The sequence below is a fragment of the Hyperolius riggenbachi genome, chromosome 5, assembly GCF_040937935.1.
Source record: "Hyperolius riggenbachi isolate aHypRig1 chromosome 5, aHypRig1.pri, whole genome shotgun sequence".
Taxonomy (NCBI): domain Eukaryota; kingdom Metazoa; phylum Chordata; class Amphibia; order Anura; family Hyperoliidae; genus Hyperolius; species Hyperolius riggenbachi.
The window spans coordinates 530,001-544,316 of NC_090650.1; the positions used below are offsets into that span (position 1 = coordinate 530,001).

General features: G+C 52.3%; 1 protein-coding gene across 1 annotated transcript in view; it reads right to left on the reverse strand.

Annotated features, from left to right (window-relative positions):
• Positions 1 to 14,050, reverse strand: part of RPRD1A (regulation of nuclear pre-mRNA domain containing 1A) — a 123,269-nt gene extending 109,219 nt beyond the window's left edge. The window contains exon 1 of the mRNA XM_068238464.1: positions 13,871 to 14,050. Within this exon, the coding sequence (XP_068094565.1) occupies positions 13,871 to 14,021 (151 nt within the window). The 5' untranslated portion in view covers positions 14,022 to 14,050. The remainder of the gene's footprint in view (positions 1 to 13,870) is intronic.
• Positions 14,051 to 14,316: the final 266 nt, after the last annotated feature.

Here is a 14,316-nt window from a genome sequence, read left to right on the forward strand (position 1 = left end):
ATTTCAAAGACGATGATGAATCGAGGCCAATTTCGGCAGCTACGGCTTGATAGGAGCCTTTTCTAAAAAAAATATAGTGCAGCCAGCAAATTAGTTATTCCCCAGCACTGCCTGTGTTCTCTTACAAGGTAATTCAAGAGAAATGCAGATGTCCTGTTATAGCAAATAAATCCATTCTCTTGCAAATTGATCTGGCTCTAGACCTTACTCTTGCCCTTCTGCGCCTTTGAATCACTCTCAGCTGATACATAACCACTTCAAATGGCTCCATCTTCTCTGTCAGCAATGATCTGACAGGAATAACGACAGAGCAGTGAAGATAACTAATCCGAAATGTAACGCTAAACCAAGCCCACTTTCATTTTCATGAATTGCACTTTCTTCCGTTTCATCGCATCACTACAGAATGATTACCGAATGCTCGCTAACAGCTGCAGATAAATTTGATGAATCCTGAAATCAACTTACCGAACTGTTGTTAACCAATTCGATAAGTCTTGATGACTTGAGGCCTAAGTAACCTACACTACTACACTAAGGCCTGATGCCCCACCAGTAACCTTGTCCTACCCTAGTCCCCAATTCCCCCACCAGTTACTGCACTACACTAGCCCACCCCTGCTGCCCCACCAGTAACACTAATCCCTACATTAAACAAGCCCCTGCCTCCTCACCAGCTTCAAAAACTAAACACTACAACTTGGAGGATCTCCCCTATCCAGCTGTCCTTCTGATGTCAGCTGTGATGATCTCCCCTATCCAGCTGTCCCTCTGATGTCAGCTGTGATGATCTCCCCTATCCAGCTGTCCCTCTGATGTCAGCTCTGATGATCTCCCCTATCCAGCTGTCCCTCTGATGTCAGCTGTGATGATCTCCCCTATCCAGCTGTCCCTCTGATGTCAGCTGTGATGATCTCCCCTATCCAGCTGTCCCTCTGATGTCAGCTGTGATGATCTCACCTATCCAGCTGTCCCTCTGATGTCAGCTGTGATGATCTCACCTATCCAGCTGTCCCTCTGATGTCAGCTGTGATGATCTCCCCTATCCAGCTGTCCCTCTGATGTCAGCTCTGATGATCTCCCCTTTCCAGCTGTCCCTCTGATGTCAGCTGTGATGATCTCCCCTATCCAGCTGTCCCTCTGATGTCAGCTGTGATGATCTCCCCTATCCAGCTGTCCCTCTGGTGTCAGCTCTGATGATCTCCCCTTTCCAGCTGTCCCTCTGATGTCAGCTGTGATGATCTCCCCTTTCCAGCTGTCCCTCTGATGTCAGCTGTGATGATCTCCCCTTTCCAGCTGTCCCTCTGATGTCAGCTGTGATGATCTCACCTATCCAGCTGTCCCTCTGATGTCAGCTGTGATGATCTCACCTATCCAGCTGTCCCTCTGATGTCAGCTGTGATGATCTCCCCTTTCCAGCTGTCCCTCTGATGTCAGCTGTGATGATCTCCCCTTTCCAGCTGTCCCTCTGATGTCAGCTGTGATGATCTCACCTATCTAGCTGTCCCTCTGATGTCAGCTGTGATGATCTCACCTATCCAGCTGTCCCTCTGATGTCAGCTGTGATGATCTCCCCTTTCCAGCTGTCCCTATGATGTCAGCTGTAATGATCTCCCCTTTCCAGCTGTCCCTCTGATGCCAGCTGTGATGATCTCCCCTATCCAGATGTCCCTCTGATGTCAGCTGTGATGATCTCACCTATCCAGCTGTCCCTCTGATGTCAGCTGTGATGATCTTGATGTGGAGACGAAGCAGTGGCAAGATCCTGGCATCCCTTGAAGACGATCTCAGTGGGAGCTGCAGCGGCTGTCCTCCTCCATGTATTGCGGCGGGGGGGGGGGCAGAAGAGGAGCGATCCAGGACTAATTGCAGTGGCTGTCCTACTGGCAGCGGAGGGGGGGGGGGGGAGGGGGGAAGAGAGCTGATTGCAGCGGCTGTCATTTTGTAAGTTGCTGTTACTGAGGCATCAATTGTCAAAACTACCACTATGATCTCCCGACTTCTGTCACGCACCCCCCCCCCCCTTCAATACATGGAGGAGGACAGCCGCTGCAATTAGTCCTGGATCGCTCCTCTTCTGCCCCCCCGCCGCAATACATGGAGGAGGACAGCCGCTACAATTAGTCCTGGATCGCTCCTCTTCTGCCCCCCCCCCCCCCCGCCGCAATACATGGAGGAGGACAGCCACTGCAATTAGTCCTGGATCGCTCCTCTTCTGCCCCCCCCCCCCCGCCGCAATACATGGAGGAGGACAGCCGCTGCAATTAGTCCTGGATCGCTCCTCTTCTGCCCCCCCCCCCCGCCGCAATACATGGAGGAGGACAGCCGCTACAATTAGTCCTGGATCGCTCCTCTTCTGCCCCCCCCCCCCCCGCCGCAATACATGGAGGAGGACAGCCACTGCAATTAGTCCTGGATCGCTCCTCTTCTGCCCCCCCCCCCCCCCCCCCGCCGCAATACATGGAGGAGGACAGCCGCTGCAATTAGTCCTGGATCGCTCCTCTTCTGGCCCCCCGCCGTGATACATGGAGGACAGCTGCTGCAGCTTCCGAGAGCAGTCATGGAAGAGACATGCAGATCATTGGCTTTGAGGCGGATGATTGGCGGCATGGAGGGCGGTGTAATGTGGAAGGTGATTGTGCGTGTGGTTTGCTCCACGCCACCAGATACCCACAGAGGGAAGTAGTAAGAAACGTTTTTTGTTTTGTGCAATATGTGTACTACTGTTTTGCTACATTTGGACTATAAGACGCAGGGACTTTTTCTCCCCACTTTTGGGGGAGAAAAAGTGCGTCTTATAGTCCAAAAAATACGGTAAACAGCAACCCGCTATCGCTGTGTAAGAATGCCATAAATTTAGCCTAGGCACTGGCAGAAGTCATAAAACCCAGGGTTTCCTGAAGAATGGTGTCTGCGGTTTGGAGACCTCGCCCCAGAGCTGCAGAGGGACAGATCTTCTCTATGTCTCCCTCCAAACAGCTGACCTACTGTGAGCCAGGAACTCCCAATATCCATATTTTCATCATAATTCAGGGATTAGAAAGTTCCTACATCACTCACCTTCTCACAGGTTGTGGGGTTCAGCCTGGCGCTGGTTCTGAGAGGTTTTCAGACCAATCGGAATTTTGGACCAGGAGGCTCAAAGTAACATTGTGATACTATGCATGTCATAACCCTCACGTTTGATATCTGGGGATTTGTCACGTTGCACTACATGTGGATGTACATTCTGTTTCTTGATATGACCTATGGGCAGGGAGAGACCGGGCAAACCGGTATTGTGCCAAAATCTCTGTGCAGGGTGGACTGCCCCCTGTTCCAATTACACAAGGCTGGACTTGTGTGTGTCATAGCTACTCCCAGCTGCAGAAAGGGATAAAACACAGCGACCCACTCAGGTCCTGCGCCTTTATTTTATCATCTGTTGTCAAATTCATCATCGGCAGGCCAGCAGGACACTGGCCAACCACCATGTTGGACTTCTCTAGACAAAGACTTATGATTGCCGCATGGACTTACAAATCCTTCAGCTCAAACATGGTATTTAAAGCTCATCAGTCTAGTGTTCTCTCCAGGCTCTTTTAGCCAGGTGTTCCACCCAGCTAATTTTGGTGAGCACCCGGCTGTCATCGCCTCGCCTTCTCCTATAAGCAGAGTTGTACCAGCCCTGCATTCCTACCTCGCACCCCACCCTACTACTTTTTTATGCCACCCGGCTGGAAAAAAAATTCTGGGAAGAAGACTTCAGTCATTCTGCCTCAATACTCACCTCTTTCTTATTTCTATCCAATCAAACCGTTCAAGCAGCAGGATAGATTTATCTGCCAGCTAATGTATATTTTTTGTGCATAGATTTATAATGAACTAACAATTGAATTGTTCCAATTTTGCCCTCGTATCTGGTGATTCTGATTTCTCCTAAAATCTCCCCAGAAAGAGACACCCTACCACATTAACTTATTGTTATACATTATTGATTTGGCTAGTAATGTTGCAAATAACAGTTTTCTTCCTTTTCGGAATCGCGAACTTTGAGATCTCGTAAAACCTAGAGTATCGATTTCCAGTGTGAAATCGAAAACGTTACTTTACCGTTTGTACATACAATCGTGATTGTATCATGTATGGTCACACCAACCAATCTTAAATGTTTATTGTGCTCGCAGTGGATTCGCCCCCAGAAGTCTCTAGTGGATGAGAGCTGTAGGGCAACTGTGACATGACGGGATTGGCGGGCACCTTGTCACCGTGTGCACCAGGCGTAAGGTTGGGACCACACTTGTATCCAATTTCTTGTAATGCAAAATCGCACATAATGCTTTACAATGGCACTTTGTGATTTGGTGACCACCATCCCCACTGTATAAAATCACAAAGCGATTTCTCAGACTGCCAGACGGTGGCGACAGTCCATGGTGGGTGATGCACGCATTAAGGCGCTATAAAACCCTGACATAACATTCAATAAACACACGTTTTCCTACTTTTTATATGCCATACGGTTATCATATTTGCATAAGTATTATTAATTTATAAATTATAAGTTCACAAAAGTACAGTTTATTGCTTTGTGAGCTGACTTTGCATTTTATTAAAGCGGTCTAACACCCAGCATTTATACTTTGCTTTAAAAGATTTCTTACAGCTTAGAAACTATTATGCCAGATTTTTTTTTAAGCAGAAATTCACTGAATGGGTTAAACATGACATTTTAATTTTGCATTTAGCTAGAAATCCGCATCCATGCTGAGGTTTAGATACAAATGTATCTTTGTTTGGAATGCAAATAGACCTCTGAAAAGCCTGTCTGGGAAGCCCTCAGTGCTCTCTCAGAGAGGTGTTTAATTACATTGTAGAAACATTTGTATCTAAACCTCAGCACCAACGCGGATTTCTAGCTAAATGCAGAACTAAAATGTCATGTTTAACCCATTCAGTGAATTTCTGCTTAAAAAAAATCTGGCATAATAGTTTCTAAGCTGTAAGCAATCTTTTAAAGCAAAGTTAAAATGCTGGGTGTTAGACCACTTTAATAACTAGTTTTATTCATTATGTATTGAAGGCAGACATGCTTTGAGTCTCTGTCTGTGTCCACAAGCTTCCGCATAGTCAGAGAATGTGTCACATTCCTCACTTGATACATTTAAGTAAACACAAGATAACAATCTACACTTCGGATGCGTCCAGATTTCACTGCACTGAACTTTCCAGCTCTGTGTGTAACCCTTTGAATGCTGGTCTAGTAAACAAAATGCTGGTTGTATATAATATGCTGTAAATAATGTTTTAGAGCAAAGAATAAATGCTGGGTTTTATTCCGCTTTAAACACTTCAGCCCGTGGCTTGTTTGCACCAAAGCAATTTTCACATTTCAGCGCTCCTCCTATTCATTTGCCAATAACTTTATCACTGCTTAACACATTTTAATGATCTATCTTTTTTTTTCTTCCCCGCAACAAATTAGGCTTTTTGGGGGTGACACCCATTTTCAATGTTTTACCAACTTTTTTTTTTTTTTTACCTTAACTACCTGCGGACCGAGCAAGTATAAATCTACGGCGGGCAGGGGGAGCGCCCTCGCCACTCGGTCTGCTCTGCCCCCGCCGCAATGTGATGCCCTGCTGCCTCTATGACGGCAGAGCACTGTGAGCCGGGCAGGAGCTGCTTTCATTGGCTTACATGGAATGACAGGGTCAGGGGCCAATGAAAGCGGCTCCTGACCGGCGCACAGCGCTCTGCCGTCATAGCGACATAGGGACAGAGCGGCGTGTACGGCAGGAGCGACGGTAACTTGCGGCGGTTTGCTGGACCAGCACCCTCTGATCCTTAAAGCGGAATATAACCCTGCATTTCAACTTTGCTCTAAAACATTATTTACAGCATATTATATGCAAAAAGCATTTTTTTTTTACTAGACCAGCATTGGAAGGGTTAAACACAGAGGTTTTAAGTTCCGTGCAGACATTCAGATGGTTACATTCTATTTAGTTAGTGTGTAACTGTTTATCAATAGATACATCTCTTTGGCTGTCCTCCAAGCTCCTTCTCAGTGAGAGAGATGAGTCATAATAAACACATATTTGTAAACAAAAAGTATCTAACTCAAGTTCGGATTCGTCTGCAGAAATCTCTAGGGACTTTAAAGCCCTGTGTAACCCTTCCAATGCTGGTCTAGTAAAAAAAAAAATGCTGGTTGCATATAATATACTGTAAATAATGTTTTAGAGCAAAGTTGAAATGCAGGGTTATATTCCGCTTTAAGGGGGCAGAGGGTGCTGGTCCAGAAAGGGTTAACCTTATTTTTTGGCCATTAAATGGTGCTATACAATATCCTGGAAGTTGCCAGATATTGTTTGTTTTTTTAAAGTAAATATATATATATATATATATATATATATATATATATATATATATATATATACACACACACACACACACACACATACATACATACATACATACACACACACACACACACACACAATGGGATGTGAAAGTTTGGACACCTTTGTTAATCATCATGATTTTCCTGTATAAATCGCTGGTTGTTACGGTAAACAAAAGTGTCAGTTAAATATATCATACAGGAGACACACACAGTGATAGTTGAGAAGTGAAATGAAGTTTATTGGATTTACAGGAAGTGCACAATAATTGTTTAAACAAAATTAGGCAGGTGCATAAATTTGGGCACCAGAAAACAAAATCAATATTTAGTAGATCCTTTTTTTGCAGAAATTACAGCCTCTAAACGCTTCCTGTAGGTTCCAATGAGAATCTGGATTCTGGCTGAAGGTATTTTGGACCATTCCTCTTTACAAAACATCTCTAGTACATTCAGGTTTGATGGCTTCTGAGCATGGACAGCTCTCTTTAACTCACACCACAGATTATTAATTATATTCAGGTCTGGGGACTGAGATGGCCATTCCAGAATGTTGTACTTGTTCCTCTGCATGAATGCCTTAGTGGATTTTGAGCAGTGTTTAGGGTCGTTGTCTTGTTGAAAGATCCAGCCCCGGCGCAGCTTCAGCTTTGTCACTGATTCCTGGACATTGGTCTCCAGAATCTGCTGATACTGAGTGGAATCCATGCGTCCCTCAACTTTGACAAGATTCCCAGTCCCTGCACTGGCCACACAGCCCCACAGCATGATGGAACCACTACCATATATTACTGTAGGTAGCAGGTGTTTTTCTTGGAATGCTGTGTTTTTCCTCCATGCAGAATGCCCCTTGTTATGCCCAAATAACTCAATTTTAGTTTCATCAGTCCACAGCACCTTATTCCAAAATGAAGCTGGCGTGTCCAAATGTGCTTTAGCATACCTCTAGCAGCTCTGTTTGTGCTGTGGGCGGAGAAAAGGCTTCCTCTGCATAACTCTCGCATACAGCATCTCCAAGTGTAAAGTGCACTGAATGGTTAAACAATGCACAGTGACTCCATCTGCAGCAAGATGATGTTGTAGGTCTTTGGTGCTGGTCTGTGGGTTGACTCTGACTGTTCTCATGATTTGTTGCTTCCGTTTATCCGAGATTTTTCTTGGTCTGCCACTTTGAGCTTCAACTGAGACTGTGGTCTTCCATTTCCTCACTATGTTCCTAACTGTGTAAACAGACAGCTGAAATCTCTGAGACCGCTTTCTGTATCCTTCCCCTCATTCATGATGGTGAACAATCTTTGTCTTCAGGTCATTTGAGAGTTTCTTTAGACCCCCATGTTGCTACTCTTCAGAAAAAATTAAAAGAGGAGGGAAACTTACGACTGATCCCCTTTAATACTCTTTCTGATAATTGCAATAACCTGTGTATGTAGGTCAGGGGTCACAGCTTACCAAGCCAATTTGAGTTCCAATAATTAGTTCTAAAGGTTTTGGAGTCAATAAAATGACAACAGTGCCCACATTTATGCACCTTCCTAATGTTGTTTAAACAATTATTGCACAATTTCTGTAAATCCAATAAACTTAATTTCACTTCTCAAATATCACTGTGTGTGTCTCCTATATGATATATTTAACTGACATTGTTTATTGTAACAACCTTGTACACAGATCTGACAATACAGCGAGCAGCTCGTGGATCAGTGGTGGGTATACTGCGGAGGTGACTGTACTCGCCCAGGCACAGAACCACCATCCTTATACACGAGAACAGACCTGACAGTCTCTTATCGGTTATGTTCAGAGGGTCCGTGAGCAGCAACGGTGGTGGCGAGGAGGACACAGGAATCCTCTGGACTATCCAGGCACTTTCCTCTACCTAGGCAAGAATCTACTTTTTTTAGGCCCACCTTGCGTTCACTTTAAGGAAAATCAAAATAATTCTGCATGAACTCAGCTTTGCATCTAAATGACCAGCCCTGCCCTATTGAGCACTGCTTCATCTGGAGCCGCACCAGGGTACCTCACATGCAGGAAGGTGAGGGGAGGAAACAGAGGAAAGGAGGGGGTGGAGAAGAAAGAGGAAGGGGGGTAGAGAAATGTGAACACACAGTACTGACCTACTGAGTAGTGTCTCAGGCCACAAAGTCCAGGTCCAGGCAGTACACTGCATGGCCTGAGGAGGGGGTGTTATCCATGCAGTGCAGCTCTACATGAGGAGGTGTGTCCCCTGGTGTGGGAGAGGCATATCCATGTAGTGACCCATACAGAGGTTATATGAAGAGGCGTGTCCTGTGTAAGGAGGAGGGGTATTATCGCATGAGAGGGGCTATATGAGGAGTGGGCATGTCCCCCTGCGGTGTGACTGGAGGGGGTGTGATGAATGAGTGGGCGTGTCTGTATAGTGCAGGGGATGTGATATATGAGTGGACGTGTCTGTAGAGTGGAGGGGGTGTGATATATGAATGGGCGTGTCTGTAGAGTGGAGGGGTGTGGCAGCTCGCCTCGCACTCCCACCCGGCCACGATGAGGCGGGAGTGTGAGATATGAGTGTGCGTGTCCCCCTGCGGTGTGACTGGAGGGGGTGTGATGTATGAGGAGTGGGCAAGTCTAGAGTGGAGGGGTTGTGGCGTCTCACCTGAGGCAGGAGTGTGAAGTATGAGGAGTGGGCGTGTCTGTACAGCGCAGGGGTGTGTGACTGGAGGGGGTGTGATGTGCGAGCAGTGGGCGTGTCCGTAGAGCGCTGGGGGTGTGATCTGTGAGCAGTGGGCGTTCTGTACAGCGCATAGGGCGTGGCGTCTCACCTCGGCGCAGCTTGCGCTCCCACATGGCCACGATGAGGCGGGAGTGTGATGTGTGAGCAGTGGGCGTGTCCCCCCGCAGTGTGACTGGAGGGAGTATGATGTGTGAGTGAGCAGTGGGCATGTCTGTGGAGTGGGCGTGGCCGCTCACCTCTGAAGCAGGAGTGTGATGTATGAGGGGTAGGCGTGTCCCCCTGTGGTGTGACTGAAGGGGGTGTGATGTATGAGGAGTGGGCCTCTGTATGGCGCAGGGGGTGTGATGTATGAGCAGTGGACGTGTCTGTAGGGCACAGGGGGTGTGATCTGTGAGCACTGGGGGGGCGTGGTGTCTCGCCTCGGCACAGCTTGCGCTCCCACATGGCCACAATGAGGCGGGAGTGTGAAGTGTGCGGAGTGGGCGTGTCTGTAGGGCGCAGGGGGTGTGATGTATGAGCAGTGGGAGTGTCTGTAGGGCACAGGGGGCGTAGCATCTAACCTCGACGCAGCTCGCGCTCCCACACAGCCACGATGAGGTGGGAGTGTGATGTGTGAGCAGTGGGCGTGTCTGTAGGGTGAAGGGGGTGTGGCGTCTCATCTCTGAGGCGGGAGTGTGATGTATGAGGAGTGGGCGTGTCTGTAGGGTGCAGGGGGTGTGATGTATGAGCAGTGGGCATGTCTGTAGGGCACAGGGGGCGTGGCGTCTCACCTCGGCGCAGCTCGCACTCCTACACGGCCACAATGAGGCAGGAGTGTGATGTGTGAGCAGTGGGCGTGTCTGTAGGGTGCAGGGGGTGTGATGTATGAGCAGTGGGCGTGTCTGTAGGGCGCAGGGGGTGTGATGTATGCGGAGTGGGAGTGCCTGTTGAGCGCTGGGGGTGTGATGTGTGAGCAGTGGGCGTGTCTGTAGAGCACAGGGGGTGTGATGTGTGAGCAGTGGGCGTTTCTGTAGGGCGCAAGGGGTGTGATGTATGCGGAGTGAGCGTGTCTGTAGGGCGCAGGGGGTGTGATGTACGCAGAGTGGGCGTGTCTGTAGCGCGCAGAGGGTGTGATGTATGAGCAGTGGGCGTGTCTGTTGGGCGCAGAGGGTGTGATGTATGAGCAGTGGGCGTGTCTGTAGGGTGCAGAGGGTGTGATGTATAAGGAGTGGACGTGTCTGTAGAGCGCAGGGGGTGTGATGTATAAGGAGTGGGCGTGTCTGTCGAGCGCAGAGGGGCGTGGTGTCTCACCTAGGCGCAGCTCGCGTTCCCACACGGCCACGATGAGGTGGGAGTGTGATAAGTGAGCAGTGGGCGTGTCTGTAGGGTGCAGGGGGTGTGATGTATGCAGAGTGGGCGTGTCTGTAGGGGGTGTGATGTATGCGGAGTGGGCGTGTCTGTAGGGCGCAGGGGGTGTGATGTATGAGCAGTGGACGTGTCTGTAGGGCTTAGGGGGTGTGAAGTATGAGGAGTGGGTGTGTCTGTAGGGCGCATGACATCTCACCTGAGGCAGGGGATGTGACGTGTGAGCGTGTCCCCCGTGGTGTGACTGGCAGGGGGTGTGAGCAGTGGGCGTGTCTGTACATTGCAGGGGGCGTGGCATCTCACCTTTGAGGCAGGAGTGTGATGTAGGCAGAGTGGGCGTGTCTGTAGGGTGCAGGGGGCGTGGCGTCTCACCTCTGAAGCAGGAGTGTGAGATATGAGGAGTGGGCGTGTCTGTAGAGTGCAAGGGGTGTGATGTATGTGGAGTGGGTGTGTCCCCCTGCGGAGTGACTGGCAGGGGGTATGAGCAGTGAGCGTGTCTGTACATTGCAGGGGCGTGGCCTCTCACCTCTGAGGCAGGGGCTGTGATGTATGAGGAGTGGGCGTGTCTGTAGGGTGCAGGGGGACGTGGCGTCTCACCTGTGAGGCAGGGGAGTGAGCAGTGGGCGTGTCTGTAGGGGCAGGGGGCGTGGCGTCTCACCTGTGAGGCAGGGGAGTGAGCAGTGGGCGTGTCTGTAGGGTGCAGGGGGCGTGGCGTCTCACCTGTGAGGCAGGGGGTGTGATGTATGCGGAGTGGGCGTGTCTGTAGGGTGCAGGGGGCGTGGCGTCTCACCTGTGAGGCAGGGGAGTGAGCAGTGGGCGTGTCTGTAGGGGGCAGGGGGCGTGGCGTCTCACCTGTGAGGCAGGGGAGTGAGCAGTGGGCGTGTCTGTAGGGTGCAGGGGGCGTGGCGTCTCACCTGTGAGGCAGGGGGTGTGATGTATGTGGAGTGGGCGTGTCTGTAGGGTGCAGGGGGAGTGGCGTCTCACCTGTGAGGCAGGGGCTGTGATGTATGAGCAGTGGGCGTGTCTGTAGGGTGCAGGGGGTGTGATGTATGAGGGGTGGGTGTGTCTGCACAGCAGAGGGGGCGTGGTGTCTCACCTGTGAGGCAGGGGGTGTGATGTATGAGTGGGCGTGTCTGTACATTGCAGGGGGCGTGGTGTCTCTCCTGTGAGGCAGTAGTGTGATGTATCAGCAGTGGGCGTGTCTGTAGGGTGCAGGGGGCGTGGCGTCTCTCCTGTGAGGCAGTAGTGTGATGTATGAGGAGTGGGCGTGTCTGTAGCGCGCAGGGGGGCGTGACGTCTCACCTCTGAGGCAGTAGTGTGATGTGTGAGCAGTGGGCGTGTCTGTAGGGCACAGGGGAGCGTGGCGTCTCACCTCTGAGGCAGGGGAGTGTGATGTATGAGGAGTGGGCGTGTCTGTAGCGCGCAGGGGGGCGTGGCGTCTCACCTCTGAGGCAGTAGTGTGATGTGTGAGCAGTGGGCGTGTCTGTAGGGCACAGGGGGGCGTGGAGTCTCACCTCTGAGGCAGGGTAGTGTGATGTATGAGGAGTGGGCGTGTCTGTAGCGCACAGGGGGCGTGGCGTCTCACCTCTGAGGCAGTAGTGTGATGTGTGAGCAGTGGGGGCGTGTCTGTAGGGCACAGGGGGGCGTGGCGTCTCACCTCTGAGGCAGGGGAGTGTGATGTATGAGGAGTGGGCGTGTCTGTAGCGCACAGGGGGGGCGTGGCGTCTCACCTCTGAGGCAGTAGTGTGATGTGTGAGCAGTGGGCGTGTCTGTAGGGCACAGGGGGGGCGTGGCGTCTCACCTCTGAGGCAGGGGCTGTGATGTATGAGCAGTGGGCGTGTCTGTAGGGTGCAGGGGGCGTGGCGTCTCTCCTGTGAGGCAGTAGTGTGATGTGTGAGCAGTGGGCGTGTCTGTAGGGCAAAGGGGGGGCGTGGCGTCTCACCTCTGAGGCAGGGGAGTGTGATGTATGAGGAGTGGGCGTGTCTGTAGCGCACAGGGGGCGGGCCTCTCACCTCTGAGGCAGTAGTGTGATGTGTGAGCAGTGGGCGTGTCTGTAGGGCACGGGGGGGGTGGCGTCTCACCTCTGAGGCAGGGGAGTGTGATGTATGAGGAGTGGGCGTGTCTGTAGCGCACAGGGGGCGGGCCTCACCTCTGAGGCAGTAGTGTGATGTGTGAGCAGTGGGCGTGTCTGTAGGGCACGGGGGGGCGTGGCGTCTCACCTCTGAGGCAGGGGAGTGTGATGTATGAGGAGTGGGCGTGTCTGTAGCGCACAGGGGGCGTGGCGTCTCACCTCTGAGGCAGTAGTGCGATGTGTGAGCAGTGGGCGTGTCTGTAGGGCACAGGGGGGGGCGTGGCGTCTCACCTCTGAGGCAGGGGCTGTGATGTATGAGGAGTGGGCGTGTCTGTAGCGCACAGGGGGCGTGGCGTCTCACCTCTGAGGCAGTAGTGCGATGTGTGAGCAGTGGGCGTGTCTGTAGGGCACAGGGGGGGCGTGGCGTCTCACCTCTGAGGCAGTAGTGCGATGTGTGAGCAGTGGGCGTGTCTGTAGGGCACAGAGGGGGCGTGGCGTCTCACCTCTGAGGCAGGGGCTGTGATGTGTGAGCAGTGGGCGTGTCTGTAGGGCACAGGGGGGCGTGGCGTCTCACCTCTGAGGCAGTAGTGTGATGTGTGAGCAGTGGGCGTGTTTGTAGGGCACGGGGGGGGGGGCGTGGCGTCTCACCTCTGAGGCAGGGGAGTGTGATGTATGAGGAGTGGGCGTGTCTGTAGCGCGCAGGGGGCGTGGCGTCTCACCTCTGAGGCAGTAGTGTGATGTGTGAGCAGTGGGCGTGTCTGTAGGGCACAGGGGGGCGTGGCGTCTCACCTCTGAGGCAGGGGAGTGTGATGTATGAGGAGTGGGCGTGTCTGTAGCGCACAGGGGGCGTGGCGTCTCACCTGTGAGGCAGTAGTGCGATGTGTGAGCAGTGGGCGTGTCTGTAGGGGGCAGGGGGCGTGGCCGCTCACCTCTGAGGCAGGGGAGTGTGATGTATGAGCAGTGGGCGTGTCTGCAGGGCACAGAGGGGGCGTGGCGTCTCACCTCTGAGGCAGTAGTGTGATGTGTGAGCAGTGGGCGTGTCTGTAGGGCACAGGGGGGCGTGGCGTCTCACCTCTGAGGCAGGGGCTGTGATGTATGAGTAGTGGGCGTGTCTGCAGGGCACAGAGGGGGCGTGGCGTCTCTCCTGTGAGGCAGTAGTGTGATGTATGAGCAGTGGGCGTGTCTGTAGCGCACAGGGGGCGTGGCGTCTAACCTCTGAGGCAGGGGAGTGTGATGTATGAGCAGTGGGCGTGTCTGTAGCGCACAGGGGGCGTGGCGTCTCACCTCTGAGGCAGGGGAGTGTGATGTATGAGTAGTGGGCGTGTCTGCAGGGCACAGAGGGGGCGTGGCGTCTCACCTCGGCGCAGCTCGCGCTGCCACACGGCCACGATGAGGCTGGAGTGCTTGCGGTGGTGGATGAGCCACAGGGAGAGGGTCTGGACGCTCTGCTGCGAGGTGCTCAGCTCCGACAGCTTCCGCTCCAGCGCCGCCTCCGAGAACGCCGACATGCCGGACACCGAGGGGAGGAAGTGACGTCACGCCGGGCCCGCCAGCCAGAGGAGAGCCGCCGCCGTGCTGAGCGCACAGCGACACCTGCTGGCCGGGAGGCGGTGCTACTCCGGGCACGTCACTGAGGGGGCGGGGCTAGTGACGTCACGCCGTGCTGAGCGCACAGCGACACCTGCAGGGCGGGAGGCGGTGCTGCTCCCTGTACGTCACTGAGGAGCGGTGTAATATCAGATTGGGCAGCCGCGCATGCGCAGTAGGAGCTTGCGCCCTATTACATTGTGCAGCCTGTACTGT